At 41.2% G+C, this 26,955-nt stretch overlaps 1 protein-coding gene across 21 annotated transcripts in view; it reads right to left on the bottom strand.

Moving 5' to 3' along the window:
• ptprsa (protein tyrosine phosphatase receptor type Sa) overlaps positions 1-26,955 on the bottom strand; it is a 248,176-nt gene that overhangs the window by 16,360 nt on the left and 204,861 nt on the right. For 8 of the 21 annotated variants that reach the window (XM_036007429.1, XM_036007434.1, XM_036007431.1 and 5 more), the window contains 14 exons: positions 26,438-26,955; positions 25,303-25,397; positions 24,657-24,907; positions 24,315-24,402; positions 23,178-23,390; positions 22,771-22,928; positions 21,117-21,128; positions 20,673-20,788; positions 15,700-15,747; positions 10,550-10,647; positions 8,072-8,195; positions 5,351-5,526; positions 3,202-3,321; positions 429-583 (listed from right to left, as the gene is read on the bottom strand). The exon at positions 26,438-26,955 is cut by the window's right edge and continues 76 nt beyond it. In XM_036007429.1, the coding sequence (XP_035863322.1) occupies positions 429-583; positions 3,202-3,321; positions 5,351-5,526; positions 8,072-8,195; positions 10,550-10,647; positions 15,700-15,747; positions 20,673-20,788; positions 21,117-21,128; positions 22,771-22,928; positions 23,178-23,390; positions 24,315-24,402; positions 24,657-24,907; positions 25,303-25,397; positions 26,438-26,955 (2,172 nt within the window). The remainder of the gene's footprint in view (positions 1-428; positions 584-3,201; positions 3,322-5,350; positions 5,527-8,071; positions 8,196-10,549; positions 10,648-15,699; positions 15,748-20,672; positions 20,789-21,116; positions 21,129-22,770; positions 22,929-23,177; positions 23,391-24,314; positions 24,403-24,656; positions 24,908-25,302; positions 25,398-26,437) is intronic. The other 13 variants (XM_036007432.1, XM_036007445.1, XM_036007439.1 and 10 more) reach the window with 6 other exon arrangements.

Raw genomic sequence — 26,955 nt, 5'->3', positions numbered from 1 at the left:
TGTCTTTTCACACAAAAAAGAGACCGAGGTGGAGAGAATAAAAGCACAGAAAAAAGATGCCATAAAAAGAAAAATGATGTGACTAATGGAGAAAAGAAACGATGGAGGATCTGGTAAGAAAGAGAGCGTGTGTTTGTATAATGCGTGTTATGTAATGTATAAAAGCAGTCACACAGGAGCTCTGCCATTATGTTCGCTCATGGGCACGTGTGTGTGTGTGTGTGTGTGTGTGTGTGTGTGTGTGTGTGTGTGCGTGTGTGTGCGCGTGCCTGCATGTGTGCACACAGGTTAAGGCTTCAACCAGGCTAACCACAGAGGCACATAAAACTGTCCCACTTGGGCACAGATATTCCAGTTACAGATAAGTTAAAAAACACTTTGGATCTCAGAGTACTTTAACCAACCCAAACAACAACGTTGCTACTGACCTGCAGTGAGCGATGATGGGTCCGGCGTCAGGCGGGTTGCAGGTCTTTACCCTACGGAGGAAGGCCAGGAAGGGGGTCGGGTATTCTGGTACTCCATGGTCAGGCCACGCCGTGAACTGGAACTGACGAACCTCCCGCTTCTCACTAGAGCCATTCTGGAAAGAACAGAGAGGTGAGGTTGGATACGATGGTGGAGCTTTGTTTGGAGTGACTGTCCAAATGGTTTTATTTGTGTCATAACAAAAAAATACACAAAAATGTTGTGTGTGAATTGTATGATGAGTGTTTAATTAACTTCATAGGTATGACCACTCGGCCCAGAATTTCAAGCATGTACAGTACAAACACTACGCCTAAAAACAAGATCTCTTTAAGCTTTAACATGTCCTACATGGATACAACTAATTTGCATGTGTATATAGGGATATGCCTTGGTTTGCACAAATTGCCTTCCCCTGTATTAGCTTGTGCAACTGATGCACATGTCCACTAACAAGCTCGATAGGGTTGTGTTGTGGATTGAAATAGAAATTGTGCATTTAGCAATATTTTAATTAAATATCATGTTTGAATCAGTAAAAAAAAACTGCGAGAAAGTTCACATTGTAAACTATATTAATGAACCATTTCTGCTGTGCTCTCTGAAGTCTGAGAACGACCACTTTTGTACAGCTACCTTTGAAGGAGACGTGTTTCAAACTTAAATAGATTTTTGGTGCAGTATCGGCATCATTTTCCTTTGGTAAACACTTTCACACATATGGGGCTGATCAGATGGAGTCATCATAATATGATAAGAATGATCATTACTGTACTGAAGAGTGCAGGTATTATATCGTCCTGCTCTCACACTGCTGCTGCTCAGAACATCCACAGACACATGCAGCAAACACCCACATTACACAGCCGTCTGTCTGCTCCTGCCTCAAACTCTACGCTCAACGCATTAAAGGTACAAGCTGGGATCCAGATAAAGGTTTTTGAAAAGGATAAGAAGAGAGAGAGAGAAAAAAAAATCTCCCTTGCATCTTTCTGTCCTCCTCTCCTCTCTTTCCTCTCAGAAGATCCTCTAATGGTGGTACTGTTTGCATTTCAATGCGGTGTTTCTGCTTCCCTGACAGAGGGAATTTTTTCCTTGCTGAATAAATGAATAAATGAGTGTGGTAATTAAAAGCAAACTGACCTAAATCTTATTTGCCTTTATTTTCTTTTGGACATTCCCTGTTACTGCAGTTGAGTCATAATGCATGGATGTTTTCGATGCTTGGCTGCTGGTTTTATTTAAATGTCTTTGTTTTTGTTAAGAATTTATCAGTAGACACAATTCAGAATCACTGCAGGACAGGCATACATATGGACAGGTGCCATGGTGGCTGCTTTGTAGATGCACAGTGTGTGTATGTTTGTGTGTGTACTGCCAGCTTCTGATACCTTATACCTTTCACAAATTCAACACAGCATTTTTTTCCTCAGAGATATATAGTGAAAACAGCTCAGTGAGAAATCACAGCAATTGCTGCAGTTATAAGGAGGAGGGAGACGATAGATAGAAAAAGAATCCGATCGGTAGGTTTGATGGGGGCTGAGAGCGGTAGAATGTAAATGGAGCTGAATGTCTACCAGCATACTTTAAAGCACCGTGGCAGCTGAAATGTTGCCAACTTTGGTTTCACTAGTTTGCCCTGGTGCTCACTGTTCCGCTGACACTACTACCAGGCTAAAAAGTTAGCTGTGACTTTAACCGTGGTGTTATCTGGTTGAGGAACATTTTAGAAATATCTAATCCTTCCAAGGGCAGTTTCTTCTCTGCTATATGTCTTCTCATAGGTATTTTTTCAACACTTGTTGATTAAAAAATTGTATAAAATAAGTTTGTAGGAAAAAAAGAAGAGGAAGAATCCGCACCAGGGTTGAGGGGGGGGTCAGGCATAACCATGAGGTGTGTGAGACTGTGAGTCTTTTTTTTCCTGTCTATGTCTTAGTGTATGTATTTACATGCACGGTAATGTGTGTTATTCATGTCTGCAGGTGTGCATCTGTGTTTCGCATCTTATTGATGCATGTGTGTCAAAGGTATGTAAATTCACATATTTGGATTTTGTGTGTGACCTTGTTTATGGTTGTGTATGAGTGTGCATGTGAGATTACATGTTCAAATGGTTCATCTTAAGAATGTTTTTCATCTCTGTGCAGACTCTGTATCTGCCTGTGTGTTTCAGTCTTTCAATTTGTGTGCGTGTGTGTGTGTGTGTGTGTGTGTGTGTGTGTGTGTGTGTGTGTGTGTGTGTGTGGGCATAGGAGCATGAGAGCAGTCTGCCAATTATGTATATTGAGTTTCTCTTTTGCTCACTTTACCTAAGTGCTCCAATTTGGCAGACGCACATAAACAGATGATCTATTGAGGAGAGAGAGAGCTGAACAAGGTAAAAGGGGTGGACTGGAGGGACAATGAGGACGAAGGGTTATTTATGTATATAGCACCCGTTTTTTGCAATCATTTTTGTCGCCTATGCTGTGTATGCATTTTTTACAAGGTGTAACCCATGAACTGTTTACTGGACAGACATTAAATATGGATATTGTTATTCATGGTAATCAAACTTGATAGTAAATATAAGGGCTGTATTGTATTTGCTTAGACATGCTTAAGCACTGTCCACTTTAGAATTCTCTGCATGTCTTTGCTGGTTTGTTACTGCAGAAGAGCAAAGAGAAGACAGCGGTGGTGTCCATATGTACTGTATGAGGGAGGGAGAGAGAGAAGTAATCCTACCTTGTGTAAGGAGAAAGTGCGGACACAGAAAGTGGCCAATTCTATGGTGTCCAACAGGGTCACTTGGGTCATACCATAGGTTTCTGTGCCACGACTGGGCCAGTACTGGTCACACTTAATCTGGAAGTGAGAGAGAGAGACAGAACTGTGTCACATTCTAATAAATAGTGTCTCCACTGATGAATAAGACCACGCACATAAAAGGAGGAATACAGAAAAAATGTAACCATGCCCGCTCTCACATAATAACATGCACTCACGCACCACTCATAAAGCAAGCCTCCTGTGGATTAAACCTCCATGCGGTGTTGACAGAAACACCACGGTAGCTTCTCTTTATTTCAAATCTGAGAAACGACACTGTGCAGCCTAAACTGATGTCACTTGAATGTCATAGCAACTCCACTCTTTCAGCTTAACTTCACCAATGGTAATCAGTGTGCAGGACTGTATTGTAAATTTAAGGGAACATAATAACTAGTGTATATAAGTGTTATAATTTTCAGATTGTCACATAGCATATATTTTAGTAAGAATAAAATGCCACTATTCTATTTAATTTCTCTGTTTTTATTAGCTGCTTTTGTCCAGTGGTTCTACAGTATATCTGAAAACGCAACACCTGCTTCCCCCATCCCTCCCCTGTCAGCTCACTTAATAAAGATTCATTCAATATGGGCTGTGACGTGCCGGCGGACATCAAATGAAATGTGACAGCTAGTGAGGGAGATGTGCTGCTCTGCAGCTTTCTCTCCCATTTCCTGCTCAAGCTGACACTCAAGTTCGACTGCCCGCGAATCTTGATCACGTTTGACAGCAGTGGAACGCGCATGTCAGGATGGAGGATTGGTAAACAATTGAAATGCGATACAGGGAGGGAAAATGAGGGGAGACACCTGGGGTGAGTGAGCCTGATGTTGACATAGGTTTGAGTTGACAGGATGAAACATCATGGTTGGCTTTTTGACATTTAGACAAGTCGACTACGTGATAGCAAAGAATACAATCTTTGCAGATCTATCCTAAGGGTGCACTCACACCATGTGGCTTTATTTTTATATCTGTTTTGTAGCGCTCACCTGCATTTTCAGCTCATTATTTAGAGAAATGGGTCATACGACAGGCACTTTGTTTCATAATGACTAGATACCACTAAGGGCAAACAGAACTGATATCCAACTGTCATCAACACTTAAAAGGCTTCCTTAACAGTTCCAATGTGCTTTCTACTGACTCACTTTGCCAGCTGCAATTTTTTTTCCATTATTAATTTAATAGTTTGTGGTTGTAAAGTGCTGCTGTTGCCTTTTTACAATGAATCTTTCTCTGTTCTCTGCAAGAGTTAGTTGGCTACGAAATAAGTGTTTACATTATAGGGACAACTCAAAAAAGACTGTTTGTAACTATGAAAAGTGTTCGTTTCCAGCTCATGGACACCAGGCTGAGCCCCTTTCAAAGACGTCTAAAGAATACACTTCCCGCACACCTTGTGGCCACTTTCCATGGACATAAATATATGAAAAGTAGAACAGAAGTGGACTAGTGTGATCACACACTGACATCTAATTTCTCCCTTGTGGGACTAAGCCACTGTGCTCTCCATGCACTTTTTTTCCCCTCTAACTTCCACAATCAACAGATGGTTGTGGGAGGCACTGGTCACAGGAAAAATCAGATTTAATTTTAGTTTCCAGCACGGTGCACTCTGAGCGCTAAAACTTGCTAAGCTCTCAGTACTGTAGGGAACAAGCAACAGCTTGTCGTTTTCACTGCAGATAAGGAGAGAAACGAAAGCCAATATACTCCCAGTGGATATGCAGCCTACCTTATCAGATGTGAACAGGTAGACTGTCTTTGAGTTAACTCAATTTTATCACCCTCCCTTGCTGCTTTCACCACCCCATTCAAATTTGTACACGTCTCTGAAAGCAAGCCATCTCAAGATAATGAAGTCTGATTACCTAGCAATAACGTTCAGGTGTGAAACTGGGAAATCACTGTAAAGCTGTGCTATTTTCAGCAGCTGTTGGTCTTGTGAACCAGTGATTTATTTTGAGGTTTATTTAATAGTGGTCACTGCAGGGGAGCTTTGAAAACCTGCCAAAAACAGTGCCCAGCATCAGTCCAAAAATTGGTTAAGTGGACTTACCCGTGACTTCTCCTCCAGCCTGGTCATCATGACCACAGTGGCTGCTCTCTGTTCCCACACCATCCTCCAGAAGTCCCCGAAAGTCTCTGGTAATGGACCCTGGGTGGCGATGTAGGCATTCTGCTTCCTGTAGCCATCAATGTAGTTGGCGTTGATATAGTCGCTACCAGTGATACCTAGATAAAGATAAAAATATTTTTAAAAAATTAAACCTTTCCTCTTTTAATCCATTTTCTTCCTTCATTTCTCTGCCTTTTTTGTTTATTTTACATTACTCATTATTTGCACCATTCATTTTGTGCTATCTGCCTCAATAATTCCCAGTTTTCACACACAATAACCCTTTTTTTTCTAAATCAACAAAGGTGTAAAGATTTTAGACTGAAAAAAAGAAAACAAGTAAATTGCCTATGTAATGAGTCACACCTTTTATAGTTGCAACGAGTGGAAATTGGCTGAATTCAGTAAAAATGTTGGAATTGTCCAGAGAGCCGTTGAAGTGACTGTGTCAGCTTTTGGAAATATTCTAGGTATTATTCTTGCTTTTTATTATTTATTATTCTTGTTTTGAAACCACTATTTCAAGACATAGTACATTATTAAATGAGATGTTAAAACAGTCTCACAACCTTTCTCCCCCTCTGCCACTGTACAGCTGAAGGAAACCTCAGTTGTTGTTCTATTTAAATGGATTCAAATGCAGCCACTGCCTCACAGTCACAACTTCCTGGTCTGCTCTTTTGTCATTTTCTTTTTCTACCTCCGTGGTTCTGCCTCTGTAGATATGTCGTAGCAGCCTACATCTGATTTACCACCACCACGGATGGAGTGTTCTTGTAGATGGAGGATAGCGAGGAGTAAATCAGCCACTCAGCCAACACAGCCGGGAGGTAGATCCAGCTACCATCCCTCTCAGCCCGCTACCATGCTCTATTGCACACCGGTCCACTAAATCTAGCCGTAAGGAAGGCCTCCACATTGCTGGGTAGACAAATGTGTACTGGAAACATAATGACAAGGATGGTGTATATAGGACTTGTAAGCTCTATCGTAAAACCCTGCTTTCACTGACTGCATGTAACTATCAAAGTATTCTGTGGCATCCTTTAATGTGCCTGCAGTGGTAACAAGACACTTCAAAGCTAAAATATGTAGTTCACTGCAAGACTTTACCAGATTTGCTCATGATACCAAGTGTCAAAGTTGTGTAACTATGAAACAAGCTATTCAGTGCAAAACTAGTATCAAGCTTGGGGGAATCAGGGTGTTGTGGTGGTGTGGACTGTCCTGCATCCAAAAAGGCAAGGTGTCCCACAGTTTTAAGTTGTTCTAGAAAAAAAATGTCTAACACTGAGCATCTGACAGTGATAAAACAGAACATTACCCATCTTTATTTCACCAACTTCCACAATCCTGTCAGTTGAAAAGAGATTTCAGTGTGGCAGCATCAGTGTTGGAGAGTCACGTCTCTTTGACTGACGTCTCCTCACTCAAGCGACAAACAATGAAACACTCGACTGGGCTAATTTAAGAGAGGAGACGCAGTGAGGACAACAACCAGGGTGGAGAGAAAGAATGAGATAGAGGAAGAGAGGGAGAGATGGAGAAAGAGAGAGAGAGAGAGAGATGGTAGAAAAGAACAAAGAAGAAAAGAGAATGATCGAAAGAATAGAAAAAAGAAAGAAAAAGAAAGGCAAATTCTCATTCATTAAAATGGATACCACGTTGCACAATTCGACTGTGGTGCCTTGGCTTTAGTCATAGCTACGTGAACAGAGAATGGCAGCGTGCATGAATTGTTCTACTGCTGCGTCTAATGGCAAAATCACTGCAGTGTAAAATAGAAATTTCAGACTTGATTAATTTATGTATTTATGAACGAGGCATTTTTCCCTGGGATAATTTTGTTATGCATGTTGTCGCACCCTCAAATTGGCCTGACTACTGCGAGATGTCGAAATGTAGTCGGAGCAGTTAGCTCACACAAAAGGAGGGTACTGTGGAGTTTGGCACTACTCTGAGGAGTCTGGAGCTCTCCTGGTGATGCAACGCCAGAACAATGTCAGCGGTGAAGGGTGACTACCTCTGACAATGTCCCTTGAAATTTAGGAGTCAGTGGAAGAGTTTTTCTAGCTCTGAGATTCTCAGTACTGTGTCTGTGGGCAGTTAGAGGGAAGTCATGAGAGTGGGGCAGATCTGATAAGACAAATGGGATGGTATAAACACAAATTCCTGCTGGGAGCTGGGTCCAAAGATGAGCTGAAACAATCCCCCCAAATATAATATAATTCCACAAAACTGCTTAGCTGCTCAGGACCAAGCTGAGCTGAAACTAGTCCTCGGTTTAGCCTCCAAAATGTAGTTCTGTTCTATACATTTACTGGTTGCTGCTTAACTGAATTTGAACTGCACACACTATAAATGATTTAATATATTTTAAACGTTTTATTCTATTTTGCTTTATGTTACTGCGTTAACTCAAAATACTTGTCTAATCCAGCCCAGTCTAGTGTAGTTATTCTTCTTATTATAAAAGGACTTCATTGTATTTAATGTATTCTATTATGCACTGCTGTGCACTGTTCTAGTTTTGTCTTCCCTGTCTAGTCCCATCCGGTCTATCCAGTATAAATTCCTAATTACTTTAACTGACTCTGTAATTATGAGGATTTCCCAAATGAGGTGGTGTAGGTGCAGAGTGTTAGGACGGCTGAGCCTTACCCTCGATGGGAGCCAGGATGACGCGAGAGTGATCGTAGGCAATGACGTTGGCATAACGATTTTTGGGCTTGTTCACCTCCAGGTTGGAATGTTCCCAGGTGAACTGCTGGCCTGGATCGATAGACTGACAGGGGCAGAGACAGGCAAAACATGCACACACAAAGAAGAAATCAGAAGAGCATTGGGAGGAGCAGAGCAATAACAATACGACCTGAATGTTATCAAAGAAAGAAGAGAGGGAGGGGGAGAGGGAGAGGGATTGAGAGGGTGATTTCCCCAAAGGGACAAAGAATGTGGTATCATGAAAATCTGCTCACTGCCTGGTTTAAATACTCAACAGCAGCTGCACACACATGGTACTTTATCAAGATCATTAATGTAGCGGCTGTACAGTATAATGACAAATAACAATATTGAGGAAGGCGGCTGCTCTCCCCCTCAAGGAGAGGGCGTGGAGTGAGGCCAGACACACGAGTGAAAGACAAATTCAGCCTCCTCTTTAAAATACAAGAATTCCAGATAAATATCCTGTTCTCTTGTCAGGTTATTTAAGTGTTCCATTAAAATTCGCTGTTTGCTTATAGGCGTCTGGCGCTTTGTTGGTGTGGGAATGGAGGCTTGAAGGGGGGCTGCAGAGAGAGACTGAAGCTGAATGAAGTCCAACTGGAAACCTGATTCAAACATTTCAATGCATTCATTACAGCAGTCAGAGCTTTAGCCTCTTTCCATCAGTTTATTTCTTTTTTTCTGCCCTCTCGTCTCTATCCCTCTTTCTTTGTCTCTGTTTTCCTTATCTGCATCTCTCCATCTTCAAAGTCTTACACTTTTTTGTCCATATTTCGTTCTCTCTTTATCTCTGTCTCCATCTCCTCTGATGTTTACACTCCCTCTCTAGCACCCATCCTGCAGCTATTTTCCCTTTATTTCCATATTAACTTAAGGCTGAGTATGTGTGTGTGTGTGTGTGTGTGTATGTGTATGTATATATATATATATATATATATATATAAAGATTGGGGTCACTTCCATGAAACATCGGTATATTGATATATTAACACCACATCTGTGCAGTCCAAACTTTTCATAAGTCTATACTGAAATTCTGCAACAATTACAATGTCTCCCTCATCCACCTCCCTATGATCCATGACGACACGTTTGAAAAAAAAATGACAGCTCCTTGTCAGAAAGCAGGCTTTGCAGGACATGTCTGCTAACTGCCTGACAGAAAATGGATAACAAACTCTATGGCATCAGTATCGTCAGGTAAAACTGTGGCTGCCTTTTCATTGCCGTTTGTATGGCAGATTATCTCCTCCTCATCTCCGCTCTCCAGCTGAGATGCCGGTTCTCTCTCTCCCCTCACTGAATCCTCATCATTAACCAAGCCTCCCCACCTCATCTCTCTCCCCTTTTCCCTCCATTTTTTCTCCTCCCTCACATCCCGCCTGGCTAAAAACCAATCAGTCAAAGCCCCGTAGAGCTGCGCTTGGCAAGCCAGGGCGCCTGGACGAGCAGCCATTCATCAAGAAAATAACAAAATTAAAATTACACTTCTCTATTTAATTTGGTCATTTATTTTTCCTGGGGGGTGGTTTTGTGAAGGGGCAGGGGGACAGAGAGAGTAGAAAAAGACAGAGTGGGAGAAGAGACGAACGGGCGGTTTAATGTTCTTTTAAAGCCAAGTAATTAGAAGTTCTAGTTTGTAGCAAAGCGTCAACTTTGGCATTGTATCTCTCATCTGTCTTCCCCCCGAATGTAACAAGCTTGTCCACTTGGTACATAGCCCGGATGCGGATTTATGAATAATAGATAACCAAGAAATACTGGATTGCTATGAGAAGTCATTATCCACCAACATCCCCCCCGGCAGGCATGATGACAGCAATCCATGCTGGGGTACCTGCTTCCTACCTTAGCCTGGCGTGCAGCGAGGCGACAGGCACAGTGATTTAGGAATGGCGAGGAGGGGATATTGCTTGTATGCAAACGAGAGCTGATTCAGCACTCCTGATTTCTAATCAACTCTGGTGTCATTTATAACCGCTGCGGTCTCAGAGCTCAGACAGCTCAGTTACCCCCTCCACACACACACACACACACACACACACACACACACTTTGAAAATACTGATTTATCCTTATCTTAAGTAAATGTTACTAAAGCCTTAAATCTGTCATTTCTGTTCTTTAAGAGTTCATTTTTTAAATAGAGACGTCCCCAAGTTCTTTGCATTTCTTGTCAGTTAAATGTAGGTAGCCGGTTTCATAAGTAAGCAAACACATTTTTATTTTCAGCAAATATATTCAACCATTTTCTTTTCCCTCCTGCTTCCTGGTGTAGAACTGGATGCATTACAGTAGAATGATTCTTTTATTTAGCAAAAAATAAAGTTCAGGAATTGCAACAACCTGCCAAGGGAAATTTTATTTTAAAACATTACAATTGTCTTTCTTTGCCACTTTGAGGCCCACATACCTCATATTCCTGGGAGAGCTTGAGGTTGTCGTTGGCCTTGAGAAGCTCTGTGTGTTCAGCCAGCTCTGAGATAGGGATGGGAGGATGATTCATCATACCTGCTCGCCAACAAATTGAGAGAGAAATTCCACACAGGGAAAGAGGACAGAAAGTTCATTAGTACAGCAGACAGGACACGCAAGTTCAACACTTTACAAATCGCACCATTTATGGATGAGAATTTGTTGCTTACTAACAATGGAAGTTGGGTTTTAGTGGTGAGGAAGCTTGTGCAGAACATGGTGAATGTCACACACAGAGAACATGTATTGACTGGTGATGTTATAGGCACTTGATTGGATCAGGCCAGAGCTCAAAAACAGCTAAGTTTGTCGAGCAGGGCTGATTGATTATTTGCCAAGAAGCTGGTAGCATGCACCCACAGACCAAATTGTAGTACAGTTTTTCCTCAATTGTTTAGACACATTTTCTGAAAGCATACCTTGTATTCTCAGAACTATACACAAATAATCCAAAAACACACACACAAAAGGCAAAACTCCACAAATCTCCTGCAAAAATGAAAGTCTGCCTTCAAAACAATGTTATGTCTTTGCAAAATGTCACTGTGTTCTAATGACACACACCATCATATAAATAGATATTTCTAAGAACCAGTTGAACACTGATGCTCAAAATTAAACATTATTATGAACTGTTAACACTATTCATTTTTAGGAGACTTATGCCTTTTGCATGTTCAGTGCAGTGCAGTCTTCTGTTTTTATACTCAAAAAACACACACATATGCACTGTAATATAAATAAAAATGTGTGTTGGTTGTACTCTCTGCCCAGCCTCCCTCATTATTAGACCAAAGTGGCCCGACTCTCATCAAAGATTATGGCTCATCTTGGTCTTGCTCCTCCTCTCACTGTACTTCTGCACTCCTCTTGCCACTCTCTCCTATGTTGGCCAAAACAGAAGAACTCATCTGTGGCCCTTTCATTGCTAAAGCTCTGATTGCTAATTGAACAATTGTGCAACATGCGTTTGCCCATGTAAGGAGTCAAGAGTGGATAGTAGGAAATGTAAGTTTAGCATTTTGAATGTCAGTGTGCTGCATGTGAACATATGACAAGAGATGTTAAGACGAGTGTGCCAAATGTAGAGACAACTAGTCTGTTGTGCTTTGAAAAAAGTGTAGTTTAGAACTGCAATCTGAGTGTAAAGCGGAAAATGTTCTTGTATTATAGCAAAATTGGTTCAGGGCGTTGGGACATTAGCTACAGGTTGTGCTCATTGTGTCAGTACCAGTATTAGAACTAAACAATTGAGAAAAACTTTTATTCCCACAATGGCAGTGATGCTGACAGACTGACCAATTGGACCACCGTTGCTTTGTGTAGCCAGAGAAAAACATTGAGAGGCATCAATACTTTTTAATAGTTTTGAAATTAGTTAAAAATGACACAAGATGAAAAAAAAACTGATGGTAAAATCCTAGACAAGACATAAAACAGCCATTTTTAGTCTTTGAATCAATGGAATGCTTATTCAATTCTATTCTATTAATAGTGTCAAATCATAACAGAAGTTATCTCAGGACACATGTTGACAAAAAATCCCTGTGCTCCTTATTGAAGATAATCAAAAGCAATTTTGCTTTCAGCATGACTGTTATCAACAAAAAAAGATGAGAATTCAATTCTGGATTACTGGTTGGTGGAAAAAAATACTTTAGAAAAGGATGGTTTTAATTGAAGCAGATCTAACAAATTCAAGTCAAGTCATTACTTATACATGACTGATGCATTTTTCTTTCAACATTTATTACTTTCAGCACCATTCTTAATTAAAAGGAAAGATGAGATAGACACTATGCTGTTTTGATCTGGATCATACCAAACATGACCCACAGGGATACTGCATTACTGTATCCTTAATCTGTAATGCTCTTGTGTTGGTCTGTTGTTCGCATGGTGACAGTTTTGACTGTTGCCTCTGTAAAAAGGCACCTATTCAAGCCCTGACCTGGGGGCTCATGGGTAGGGAGGTGGGAGGGGGATAAGAAGGTTTAGGAGTGTGAGTGATGCTGAGTGACACAGTGAGCTGCTCCATGCAAAGCAAGCAAGCTGCTGTTTCTACCCTTTCCTCCATCTGCTGGTTTCCGTAACCCAGTGAACACTGGCTCTAAGATGAACACCCCTTACCTCCATAAATCACAAAATAAAAGCACTCTCAGTTACTTGTCCAGTACGTTCTCCTCCCAAATCCTACTGCCATTTATCCCAAAGAATTCCCAGAAAGAACTAGCTTTTCAGTTGGGATCCCATATCCACTGAATATTGTGTCGCCACTGCTACAATATTATCAGCACTGCTGTGCCGTCCAGTCACTAATCCATTTAGGAGCATAATGCTGAGGCCATGTAATGGAATATGGAGAAGCCATAGATTGTGGCTCCGTCCCTGCATGTGGACTGGCAATACTTAACGCTTTCCTATTTTTAGTTAAGAGGTCTCGCTTCCTGCCGAGTGACGAGGTCAAAAGTCGACAAATGTTAAAATCGTTTCACAAAAAAAGTTACTGAGGTTTAATTGGGCGTGCGAATCGGCATAATCACATTAACCCTTCTTAATTTCCCTTTTCTCCCCCCCCCACACTGATGTTTTGGCTGCTTTTGTTGCGCTTAAGAGAGGGAGCCTACCTCTCTGAGCTGACAGTCTTCATTAGTAATGGTAATTTATTTTACACTGACCGAACAATGCAGCAGTGTCAATTACATGAAGATTAACAAAGATCACAATACATATATGAGACAAATGGAGATGACACTGGATGCCGTGACATCCTCCGGAAAATGAATGGACACACTGCATTACCAGCCTACTTGACAAACTCCAATGCCCTTCTTAATGATCATCAACATCAATTAAATGGTTTACTGAATTAATAGTTTTCTTCTATTTTCTAAAGCCTGTGTTGAATCAATTTTTATTTTTCAATATCTTAAAATAAACTCAAACAAAACCTTGTGAGGTTAATAGGATAAGAAGGGTGTAATGGTTTTATCGTCACTCCTAGGCCATTTTATATATTTGTAACTTTATTTTATCCTCTGGTATTTCATTTTTTATGACCCCTCTGTTTTTTTTGTATTTTATTTCGTTATTGTTGTTTTTTGTTGTTCTTGGTTTTTATCTGCAGTTTTTTTTTTCTTTCCTGAAATGCACTGTGTAACCTTGTAAGAAAACTGCTATAGAAATTAAGTTTATTATTATTATTATTATTATTATTATTATTATACAGTATGAATGCGTTTGGACAAAACTGTTATTTATTCATACTCAAGTTTCTCTCAATGAGTTGACAAAGCATGCAGATCACAGTGGCACCATTTGAGAATGAGTTATTAATCATTTTGGTGCGGGAATTCATTGAGATGAGCATCAAGAAAAAGGAAATATAGTCAGTTTACTTGTTTCAAATTCAAAGGGAAAGGTATCAGAAAATACGAGCGGAATAAATAAATGCTTATGCAAATGAGGGGCTCTCAGTTCTCTTTGAGAGATCAAGAGTGGCTTGTTTGAGGGGAGATCAAAGATGGTGTGTGTATGTGTGTGTAGTTTACTCTGCGTGTCTTTATGTATCTTTGCAGGTGTGCATGAGTTACTGATATACTCAAATGCCATCAATTCCTTTCGGTTTGTGTTTACTGCCCACATTACTGTCTGCATGTATGAGTGTGCTGGTACGGTTGGAGAGATATATCAGGCCAAATGTTTACATATACATCCAAATAAAGCATGATGCCCTGCCAGTGGAATAGGCTGAATGTTATACATAGTAGTCTTTGTTTGCTTATATATAATGTTTTCAGGAAACTTGTATGAAAACAATTTGAATCCTTAAAACTGCTTAAATCCATTATTTTACCTTTATTCCACTTTGCCCTCCGCCAACATATCACTATAAGTTGTCATGTTTTCATTTCATTCCTCATAGCTAAACCAATCTGTTTGTGCATGAATTTCTCTCTGAGTGCACTTTTCTAACCTCACCCATTTGTTTTGTTCTCAAGACAAATGAGTCGAACGCGCCTGATTTGTTCTTGTATTCATTTTGTCATTTACACACTGCACAGCACATTGCAGTGCTTATCCAAGAAAATATTTACTTTCAAAACTACGCTTCGTTATGACCAGTCCTCGAACAAAGTCACTCAAGGACAAATTGTTGTTATTCCCAACCCCCACTCCAAAGCTCTCATCCTTCTCTTTAACACAACCCCCCCCCCCACCCCCCCACCCCTCGCCCACGGCTATTTTTCTATCCAACACGGAGTCTCTTCACCACAATCAACAGCGTGATCAACGAACACAGAAAAACAAACTAGCGCCTAATTACACGTTTCCAATCTCCTGATCCGCAGTCGATACGCCTGAGAAATATAACAATTCTTTTTGATAAGCCACAGCAGTCTCTCTGTCGAAAAGCCTATTTATAATGTTGCGTATTTCCATATAAAAGGGAAGAAGTCTGTCTGGGGTAAGTGAAGAAAATAAAGGGGGCAAAAAAGAGGGAAGAGGAAAAAACCAGAGACTCTGCATTTTCTCCCGGGTGATCCTTTTGCAATGAGAAGGGAGGGGGGGGGGGTGATCAAATGTCGAGCCATTGTTTGCCACTGCTTTAATTTATTCTGCTCGTTATCTCTGAGCTAAAGACCCCGTTACTTCAGAATAGAAATGGAGCAGTGGTGGTGAAGGAGGAGGGGAAGGAAGGAGACGGGAGAACAACAACAAGAAGGTGAGGAAGGGGAAGCAGAGAAAGAGGGATAACAGAGATTGTACTCCTGTAAAAGAAAAAAACACCTCTCAACCATCTCTACATCAGCAGAAGTGATCGCACAGGTTATTTTTGCATGGTGGATTAATGCACAGCCAGCAGCCCAAGTGAATATTGTGACTGACATCCAATTACAAAAAAAACAAAAAACAGCCCAGTATACCAATTGAAACCAACATCAAATTAATTAGTGTTGAAATTTTGCTGCATAATGTGAAAAAACAAACAAATGCAAATTATGTATTTGTAAATGGAGGCAAGCGTGCTTAAAAAACAAAGATAAAGAAAGCTGGTACGCAAATGCTAAAAGCATAGAGACTAACTTTCATAGTCAAAATCGGCTTCACTCTGAGGACTGCTTAGACCAGAATCTGTAAAGAACAGCAAACATAAGGGGAAATGGTTTCAAAACGCTGTAATGCAACAGAAAATGATATGTCAAAAGAAAAGTGTGCAAAATGATAAAAAGCCAAGAAATAAAACAAAGAATTTTACCATCAGTAAACTCAGACCGTTCTCAGGAAGGCCTGAGTGACAGACTTGAGGCCAGCCAGTCACACAGACATGAACAAGTAGGGTAAACATTTTCAGATCAGCTACAGCCCTCCTCAGGAGCAGACTTGTTAGCCATTGGCATCCGCCTCTGATTCCCCTGCTGAGAAAACCCTTCTGCCAAGCCCCATATCAACGGTCATAGAGATCAGAGATAAGAAAATTGATTCGCTATCTCTAAGCTTTCATAAACACCAGTTGGAAGCCCCCATTGACAGCAATAAGAAAGAGAAGGGAGCTTATGTTTCCTGGTGAAAACTAACTCTGAAAGGTTCCTTTGTCAGCGGCTTGGTGCTGAGGCATTGGAAGTGAAAGGTGTGGAAAAGTGTCCGCATTCTTGGCTGACAGCTGTGGAGGCACAGCTGATGGGAGTCAGAGTTTTGAGGAGTGCGGTGATGGTTCAGTCTTATTTGCTCCAGAGGAGAAGTCCTCTGAGGCCGCAGCCAGCGATGCTATGTCCGGGTAGACTCAGGTCCAAGTCTTCTCAGCTGTTCAAGCACAAAGGAGCCATCTGTGACAACGTTAACTGGACATGTGGCTAAAAGATACAGTTTGATTGGATGCTGCCAACCTGCCCATCAAGTAAAGGGAAAAAACATTTTGCCAGGGCTGAAAGCTGAAATCAGATCAACAGGGGCGCTCAAGTGACACGGAAGGATCACATCACCCAAAGATGGCAACTTTGATCCAAAGAATAATTCGTTCAAGAGCATGTATAAATAGTGGGACATGGAAGGCAAGGAAATCTGATTTGCAGGAAAAATGAAAAAAAGAAATTTGTTTTTCTAAAATAAACTCTGTTCACCTTCCCAAAAAGTCTGGTCCCAAAAACATAAACATCTTTTTGATATAGCAAAAATGGAGGCAAGTCATCAATTCCAGTTAGGAGCCAACATTAGTGGAAGGAATAAATGAAAACACTAAGATGATGAGGATGTATGTCACCCTAAAAACACTGCAAAGCTTAATTTTGCAAAATAAAAGTCCCTAAACTGAGTTTTACTGGGTTTACCTTGCACTGACGTCAGGCCAGTGGTGCCAAATGAGCGCAAAGAGATGAAGACATCGAACAACCCCCTCTCCCTAATTGATTTGTGACAATGACTAATTAAACCTAGCAGGGGGTGCTCTGATCCACTGTCTCCAAACGTCATTCATCACAGCAGGAGGGAGGCACAGGCGTGTCTGATTATGTTTATGTGTAAGTGTGTGCTCTGTGTGTGTGCATTTTGATAGAACTGTTTATGAGGAGGAGGGCACGGCTGTTGCAGTTGTTGCTGTAATCTGAAGAAACAGTTATGTTACTGATGCATGCGAACGATTGGCTGGTGTCCGTGGGTTTAGCAAGTGCGTGATGCTGTCTGTAGGAAAGTGCTTGGTTTTTTACATGCTTAAATGTGAAAGTCAGTTCTTCAGACAGAATTATGGGGGCGTGAAGTGCCATATGCGATGCAGTATTGGAGGGGGGAGATAAAGAGAATCACAGATGGAGATGGCATGAATAGAAAATATATCAGATACGTTGACGAGTAAACCCAGAGTGAAACTCAGTTTACAGTACCTGTCTTCTATTGGTGGCTGAACAGTAATGATGTGAATTTATATGAGCACAGTATGCCAAACTGATGATTTGAAGGTTGGGTTTTGAGATAAGATATACAGTACATCTATATTGCAGGCAGTAATTGTCATTATGATCACCAACTGTTATAGTTTACCAGCTTTTGAACTGAAATAGCGGGAAGAGTAAAGTAAAAGGAGAAACAGAAAGAAAAGGAAATAAGAGACGCTAAAAAAATGAGAGAGAGAGAGAGAGAGAGAGAGAGAGAGAGAGAAAAGAGTGAGTACTGATAGCAAAAGGAGGGCTTGGTTGAGGATAGACAGTAGATATCCACTGAGTCGTGCTGCATCATTACTTTGGCCCCATTTGACAATTAAACCCCAGGCACCAATGAAGATAATGACAAAATGAGCCACTATGCGCCCCAAGGAGTTATGGGATGTCACTTTGAGGCTGTTACGTGGCACACACACACACACACACACACACACACACACACACACACACACACACACACACACACACAATGTACACACTTCCTCTCAAAGACATTAGCCAAGCTTAGCTTATAGGAAGCCTAATCAAAAACATATTTTTTGTTCCCTAGCACTAGGGGTCACTGAGCACACATTGCCAATGTGGCATATGCTCTGCTGAATTGAAGAGGCCTTGGATAAGTGCACTGGGAGTATGCTCATTTGAACAATGGTCGCTATTAGCTGATGGGGATGTTCACAAATGCTCACCGGCCCACTTAATTGGGCTAAAATGTCCATTCAAATTAAATTCCCCGGGTGCGGAGGAAACAACATCAAATTCTGCGGAACAACGGCAGGGCTGTCGAATGAGAATGCTGCTCATATACTAAGAAGCCTCAGCATGTACTGATGAAGGCTATGTAAAAGTGAGACTGTAACAAGCGTTTCTATTATTTATGGAATGGAGGAGGACAGTTGAAGGCACATTGGAAAGTGCTGGAAGTCAGAGAGGTTGGCATTTATAACCTTGTAAGAACCGAACCACTAATGAGGCTCTGAATGCCAGGCAAGATAAAGATAAGGAGAAGTAAATTGAACTTCCACATTTCTGTGTATAAGCAGGTTTGTGCATATCCTTTCATCCTTGTGCATCTCTTCTCTGATGTAAAGAAGTCAGGTTTTGTTTTTCAAGATACAAACTCAGGCAGCATGACTGGTCTCCCAAAGAAGCTGAAGAGAAAACACTCCATTTTGAAATCTGAGCTTTTTGATGGAACAGAGACTGGCCATGGATGACAGATGGATGGTTGAGAGAGACGACTAGGCTAGGATACAGAAAGGCAGATGGAAAAAAGGGAAAAAGGCACAGAAAAGAGTGTGGATGTGTTTATTCCACTTCTGAAGTATTTACTCCTTTTCTGCTAGTGGCTTGGTCAGGTGAGAAAAACACATTTGAAATACAGTGCAAGTTCCTCAAAATGCAGGTCTCATTCCTCTGTTAAATAAACTACCTGAAGAGAGAAAACAATCTAAACCATTTAGTGGAAAACTCACAATAATCCAAGACACTTAGCTTGAGGTAACGATTGTGGCTGAAATCCGATTTGTTTTAATTTTCTTTCACCAAAAACTGTAATCTGGCAGGATGAGAGGTTTCCAAATCTAAAAAAAAAACATGCTACTTGTTTCTTTTTTTTCTGATTCAGACCAATGACAACAAACTGTAGATGCCATCGTAGTCTAAATCCCAGAAGGCTATATAACAGAGAGACAGACAATAGATAATGGGTCTGAAAAGGAGGCAGGAGGAAGACGGAGTAGCATCAGAGAATGAGTTTGGGATCGAATGTGCTCGGTTGTTAACACCAGGCTTTAGGTCGGATGATCAGCCGGAAAGTGAGACAAAAGAGAAAGCAGGTAAAAACCCAAGAGAACTTCCAAAAAGGATTTGTTTCCAACATCAAAACATTAAGTTCAACAACAGACATCCTTTGTTATTCATAAATGGCTAATTGTTACATGGGAACATGGCAAACATACATATGGATTGCAGGTAGTTATGAAGTCACATAATGTCAAACAGAATGATGTGGGAGCACTTCATGGACATAATTTATGCTGCAGCACAAATTTAACTTTAAATTGCATCATTTGGGAATTGTTAATCTCTGTGTAGGCTGTCTGCATGTGTGTGTGCCAATGTTGCAATCCGCTGCCAAATATTGAAGCACATAACTGCACACATGTTTTGTCTTAATAACTTTTTACTGTTAATGAATAATTTGGTGAAGAAGGAAGGTCTTCTGCAGGTGTGTCTTTATTCGCCCACAGTTACACAGTATAATATAGCGGTAAACCAATATGAGCTTTAGATAGCCAATAATGGTAATTTTGGATTAGAGCTGCGGTTAATTAATATTTTTGCCAAATTTTAAAATTTGCTTTCCATTTCAGTAGGTTCCAGAAATGAGGATTTTGAAGTTTCTGCCACACTTTGTTATTTGGGGCGAAAACTTGTAGCATTTGGTTTGTAAAAGCCACTGAAACGGCAGTCTCCATGAATGTTTATGTAGGTAAGTAGCTTCATAAAATTCAGTTGTTTTACTACAACTTTGGTCTCTTTCCAAATAAAACCTATAGATTGGCTTAATGTTGTACTAGATTACAAGCATGAGCGCTCCACTGGAATTAGAATATAAATCCAATTAGGCCAATGAAATACAAGCCTTAGATGGCTTTTTAACAGGCCAGCTTTTATCCAACAATCAAAAGCAGTTATTTGGATGTCTAAATGAAGAACATTAACGGTTGCTATCTCAATAACTATATTTTGCAATGCAGAGCTACTTATGTTTTTACTTATCTATTTATTTTGTTTGTTAGAGTCAAACTCTTATACTACGCTGTAAAACTGTGTCCAATGCGTTCAAAATCTCTAGTCAGTCTCTGGTCAGCACAATGTTACATTAACCCAAGATCCAAGGTGTAAAATACCACAGCTTTCCTAAAAGGCAAAGTGAGGAAGGTATCTTTGCAAGTTTTACAGGCTGTCACACCTACAGCTGGATGACTAAACTTCCTTCTTCACATCTTTCAAAGATTTTATGTAAACAATATTAGTTTATCTATACCTATATATGTTGTTGAATTAAACAATGGGACTGTTTGTGTTCTTCAATGTATTTGTTGTGTGTTTTTCCTGTACCTGGAGTTTGGAAGTTGATGCGTCTCATCTCCACAGGGTCTGTAGGGTGGTGGGGTGTAATGTCTGCGTTGTTCAGTAGACATTTTGTGCGTGGCTCTGACTCTTTTCTTTTGCGGCTGGAGAGTAAGACAAACAAAGAGTAGAAAAAGGGGAAGACGTACAACAAAAACAACAGAATAACTTTCAGTGAACACTTAATCCAGCATAACAGTCACCACTCTCACTAATGAGGATACCTAAACAACTCAGCAACTCCAACTGACTGGTAACTCAGCGGTTCAAGAACACTCAAGTGAAGCAAAACTCAAAAACAGCGGAGCAGAGAACGCGTATCAAGTGTGCAAAATTCTCCTTCACCCTCACTAATTAAAGGCATCTTTTTTTGCTGAGGCAGGCTATTTCGTCTTCCCCTGTAAAATGCAATAAAGTACGGCTAAACCTTACCTGTCAGGTTTGCTGTTTCCAGAGAAAGCAATAGGAGTCAAATAAATATATAAAGATGGTGAAAACACAACACACAAGGAGAAAGGGAGAGGGGGGAGGCGAGAAGAGAGATCAATCAATAGAGAGCAGTTTAAAATTCACAGGGGTCGCTGCTGGGCTCGCAAAACGCGAGATAAAGCTCATCAGCATTTGGAGGAGGTCTATGCATGCGTGTGTGCTCATGTATCAGTGTATGAGAACAAGTGAGAATTCAATGAAATGTGCAAGTAAGTGCAGACATTCATGAGCCTGTGTCGGTGTGTCTATGTACATGTGTGTGCTTATGTGTGTGCACTAGGGTGCAGATACAGATGGGGAAGGGGAATGTCAGGGCCAAGGGCAGACCCGGGAAACACTATTCACCAGGGAGAGATGGAGAGGGAGATGGGAGAGTTAGGGGGACAGAAAGAGAAGAGAGAAAAAAGAGAGAGATCCAAGGAGAGATGTTACTCTCCCTAACCACAAAGACTGAGGTAAGGCAAGGTCAGACAGTCAGGGATCATCTGACAGTAGCAAGCTGTGTACGTGTTGCTTACACTAGCCCCAGCCCCCCTTAAAATAATTCAGGGTTCTTCCCTGGTATGTAGGGCGACCTCTTACACTTCTGTTCAGTTGGGACTTGCAGTTACTGAGACTAAAAGCTACAACTAACTGAAACAAAGGGGAGATGTTGACTGTATATGTTTGTTCCAAAGCCCCATGACACTGAGGAATAGTACATTTATTTAGACTTGTAACAGGAGGAGAGCTGCCTCCTGTAAGGTTTGTTAATGCAGAGTTTGGTGTCCACCACTAGAAAACAGGGTCACTGACTCCTGAAAAAACTATTAAAGCATACATTTTAAATTAATAATGGTTCAAAAGACTACTAAGTTACTTGGGCAACATAGGAATAACACCTTTACGGAGTATTCAATCCAGATTAATAGCTATTATTTGAAATATAATGTATACCTATTTAAATACATATATGTGACATCTCTTGATTGGTAGATTGTACTATTCTTAGTCCAGTTATTGAGCACCATCTCAAAGAATCTCCTCCTCTCTTCTTTTTCCAACCCCCTCACTTCCCACAACCATCTTTTTCACAAGAAAAGCTCTTTCATATTTACATGCAACAATGATGTTGGGGTTTTGAATATCATGCTGCTACGTATGAATACAAAATATAAGCCCCTTTTTCAACATACTCCCTAACATGCAATTATTTCCCCATCGCCCAATTTCCCTGTAACACCGCAAAAAAACTGGTTCAACATCAAATGACAAGAAAATGTTCACTGTGTGTTGCTGGATTAGAAAAAAACAATGACATTTCCAGCACATTTACCCTAATTCCAGAAAAAAACATGGATCACAAATATGTTGCTTGTGTAGAGCAACAATGCAAAATGTTGAATTCCCTGCGTCTCTTAATGATAAGAGGATAGTTAGAAGGGTTTCCAGAATAAATCATTCTATACTGGCCACTCAGTACAAAGTGGCAATGCCTTGTACACTAACTGTAAGTGTTGTTAGTTGATGTTGAATAATGTTATTTTTACACTGTCATGTCTAAACAATAGGTCCAACTGCATTCTCCACAAAAACTACAATTTCCAAACCAACTCACTTTTTATACAGAAGAATGGCAATGACGATACAGATGATGAAGACCACAGCGAGGACTGGGCCCACCACCCATATGAGTCCGTCACCAGTCTCTAATGGCTCCACCACCAGCTTGGGAGTGATCACTGTGTCGGTGTAAGGGCTGGTAGCAAACATTTTCTGAACAGAAAGAAGTTTACATAATATATGAAACACAATCCAGGTTACAGCATGGTATATGCATGAGATGAAGGAAGTTCCCGACCTTACCAGCAAAAGCTGGACAAAAATGAAATGTGTTAGATTCAGATGAACAAAACTGAAGTGAACCATGATTAAATGAGCAGAAGTGAATTATTAAATCCACTCCGACAAAAAAGCAATTGACTAAAAGTAAGTCAATTGAACTGTGGTGAACTGGTAACTCACCCCGGCGGTGGCATTGAGTTCAGCCAGCAGAAAGAAGACATACTCCTGGCCAGGTTCAAGAGGCTTGTTCTCACAGCTGCTGTGGCGGTAGTCAGATCCCACCATGAAGCTTGAGGGCAGCTGCCTGAAGCAGGCTGTGATGTAGGGCTTCCTCTGGTCCAGCTGAGTCAGCTGACGACGTGAGCGACGCTTTGGGGTCACCTCCCGTAACAGCTGGATGAGGTGAAAGGGCATTAGTTTACGTTTGTCTTTTTCTGTGTGCTCCTTTTGGTATTCACTTGTGTTTTTGCAGTTTCTACAACATCAGTCCCAAATAGACAGATATTTTTTTAAGAACTGAGAACGACTAAGCCTGAGCTAATAATGTTTTCTGATGCTGTCAAATGTTTGTTTATAATCTGCATTGTTTGTACACACAAGATTAAATTTAACTAACGTAACTTGGCTGCATTACTGGTGATCACATTTTTCCAAAAAAATTAATGAATTTAAATTGTGAATTTAAGTGACTATTTTGTACAAGAACTAGATTCCTTTCAGTGGACTGACTGAGTCCAAAGAAAGCAAACTGTAGGTGTAACAACACCCTTAGATTCAAAAAGATGCTACTGTAACTCTTTGGCAATGTTCCATGGAACCAGGCTCCAATACCCATCATTCCATACTGCATATAGAGGCAGGCACTAAGCAGAGGGAATGTGTGTAATCCCAAATCCAAAAGGGATGGTTGCTGGTGATCTGGCACTCAAGGTGACCTCGAGCTATGCTAAGAGTGGGGGAAGACTGTGTAATTCTCTCTTCTGCATGCTTGGGGGGATAAATTAGCATAGCTGAGATGTTGTTACGTTTGTGTTGTGTGTGCCGATTTCTGGTACATGTACAATACAATTTGCCTAGCACATTCAAATGTTAATAACACAAACAAGTGTCTCTGGAATCCCTCCCTAAAAACAAACTGTTTTGCCACTGGAAAGAAAAGAATACAGTCTCTTCGAAAAAGAATGTGTTACTGAAGTTTTGAATTTGCCTCTTCCGATTACATATGCTTAATTCTCTTTGACCCAGAGCACCCAATTAACCTAATCATTTATGTTGTGCCAGAATAATCTCACACCTTTTGCTTTCAAAATATCCTACCTCTTCCATGTCCATCTCATCAGGGTTCTTTAGGTTTTTGACAGTTCCTGAGGTCCTCTTAAGTGGCACCACAACCACATAGAAGGTCCTGTCAGTTAAGATAAAAACATTGGCCACAGGGTTGACAGGAAATTGAAGTGGTAATTCAGTACTTACAAGGGTACTAGCAAAGTTCAGCATGTCTCAGAAATCCTAAAACCTAAACCCATTTCAACATCTTAGGCATCTTGAGATCTCAATCCATATCACATCAGATCTCAAGCATCTCAAGACTTAAACCTAAATACCCCAACTCTCAAAGATAATTCAGACACAACCCATCTTTTAGCACGCTATACTCACTTTACATCCTTGGTATCGACCGGTGGGAAGGACATGGTGGGCATGTTGTCAGGCTCAGCGTAAATGTCCAGCTTGGGTTTCTTGACCAGGATGAGTGGCGCGGTCCTGGCAACCACGCGATGTCTTGGCCCACCGTCCATGCTTTCTTGGCAGGTCACCCTGAACTCGTAGGTGGTGTTGTGCTTTAGTCCAGTGACGAGCACCCTCATCTGCCTGGCGTCCACATCCATCTTCTGACGGTTGTACTCAATCTAGAGTTCAATAGATTGTCCAGGCGTTTAATCCATAATTGTTAAGAAGGATTGTTCATGTTGGTAGGTCAATAGATTGTTGGTTGGATAGACAAGGATGGACAGGTAAGAAGGTGAATTTAGGTAAGAACAGATGTAGGTAGGAATGCCTTACATGAGTCAGGGAATGGATATGTTGTAAATGAGAATGATTGAGAGGTGAATGATTGCACTGAAATATGCAAATGCTTTTAAAAAAATGACACTAGTGCCAAATCAAGTCATTTTCAATTTCAGAAAAACAGATGAAAATGAGTTCTAAATTTCAGAGTGGTATTTTCAGAAATGTTTTTTTTTTATATTAAAACACATCTCAACTGAGTTAAAATGTGTTTTTTGCACAACATTAAACTCACCGTGCATTTGTATGGAGACCTGCTTTCAGAAAACTTCCATGCAATGACCACTGTGGTCTTAGTGGCCCACTTGACAGTGAAATTCTTTGGAACATCTGTTGAGTGGACAAATGCAAAAAAAACATTTTTTAGTAAATAAAACATGTTGAGAGACCAAGGAAAGAGAAACAAAAGAAGAACCTTGGTTTAAAAGAAAAGAAAAGTGGTTGTTCCCCTGCAACGTTCATCTGGGTTGGAGAGTGAGTGTAACGGTGAGTTGTGATTGGCTGTGAGAAGGGCAACGCCATTGGTTAAGACACACAGCACGTAAGACTCATGGACGACAAACCCATGGAGCACAAGGGTGTGCCCACTGGCTAGCCATTGTGGGTAGTGCCAACCCATCTCAACACTGTCTTTGAACCCATGACCACTTGAGGTTTAACAACTGACCCATGTGGTCCCAGTGTCAACTGTTCCTACGCCTCTGCTGAGTCTGGGTTGACACTGCCAACCTGCTGCCAGGCGGGCATAGAGACAGACTCAAAACACAGCATGCCAACAGTCCTTAGCAGTGCATCTGGGGGATGCCATGCCACAAACTGTCCCACTAAGGGACAGGGGAGAGGGAAAGGAGGAATTAGGAAAGGAAGGGGGTTAGGAAGGGGGGAATATCTCAAAACAAACCCAAAACCAAAAATAAAATAAAAAAACAAAATCAGCTTTCTGTCATCTTAGAATAGTCCAAACATACTCTTACAGTGACTGGTTTTGACTGAGATCCTACCTTTTTTTTTTTTAAAACTGGGAATGTGAGATGGCATTAGCTGCGTGAGTGTGCTGGCAAAGGGCTGCAAGGATGACTGACAGGAGTGTCTGATAAAACAGCACTTACCTTGAAATTCTAGGCTGCTCTCCTCTTTCTCAAAATGACTGACTATAACTTACTGTCTTGGGTTTTACCTTGTTTGGGTTAGTGAAGTGAGTATCCCACGGCAAACAATTTTAATATCAATCTTTTCTCTTTCTTGAGGAGAAGTGAAGGTGGTTGAAGGAGGGGGTGGGGCAGTTTTCATTTTTGTGTTGTAGCAGATTTTTTTTAGCCAATTTCCAACCCCCTGTCAACCGGGTTGAAAAAGAAACAGGCAAGCCCTACCTGTTGGATCAAAGGCCACCGTCCGATACTGGATAGGTGGGCTGTAGGGCCCTGGACCTACACTGGTGTGTGCACGTATTTTCACATCATACGCCGAGTTCGGTTTGAGGCTGTTGAGAACATAGCTGGACTGGCTGGGGGGCAAGCGGAGCTCCTGCGGTGCTCCTCCGGTACTAGTTTCCTTATAGGCCAAAGTGTACTCTGTAATTATCCCATTTCTCTCCGCCAGCACGGGAGGAGACCAGGACAGCTGCACTGAGCAGCATGTCACGTTGGAGCCCTCGTCAATTTGAGGGTATCCCCCTGGCGTATTCTCAGGCACACCGAGTTCTACCACAGCCTCTTCCCCAAAGCCCCCCCTGCTCTTGGCTGAGACTTTAAAGAGATAGGTGGCCCCCCGGTGAATGTTGCCCACAGAGTACTGTCGTTCTTGGGGACTAAATTCAAGTGTGGCCAAAGGAGAAACATCTTTCCGGCCAAACTGAAGCCGGTAACCCTGCAGGTCCATGCCATTGGTG

The sequence above is a fragment of the Sander lucioperca genome, chromosome 11 (assembly GCF_008315115.2).
Source record: "Sander lucioperca isolate FBNREF2018 chromosome 11, SLUC_FBN_1.2, whole genome shotgun sequence".
NCBI lineage: Eukaryota > Metazoa > Chordata > Actinopteri > Perciformes > Percidae > Sander > Sander lucioperca.
This window is presented reverse-complemented; position numbering and strand designations above follow the sequence as displayed.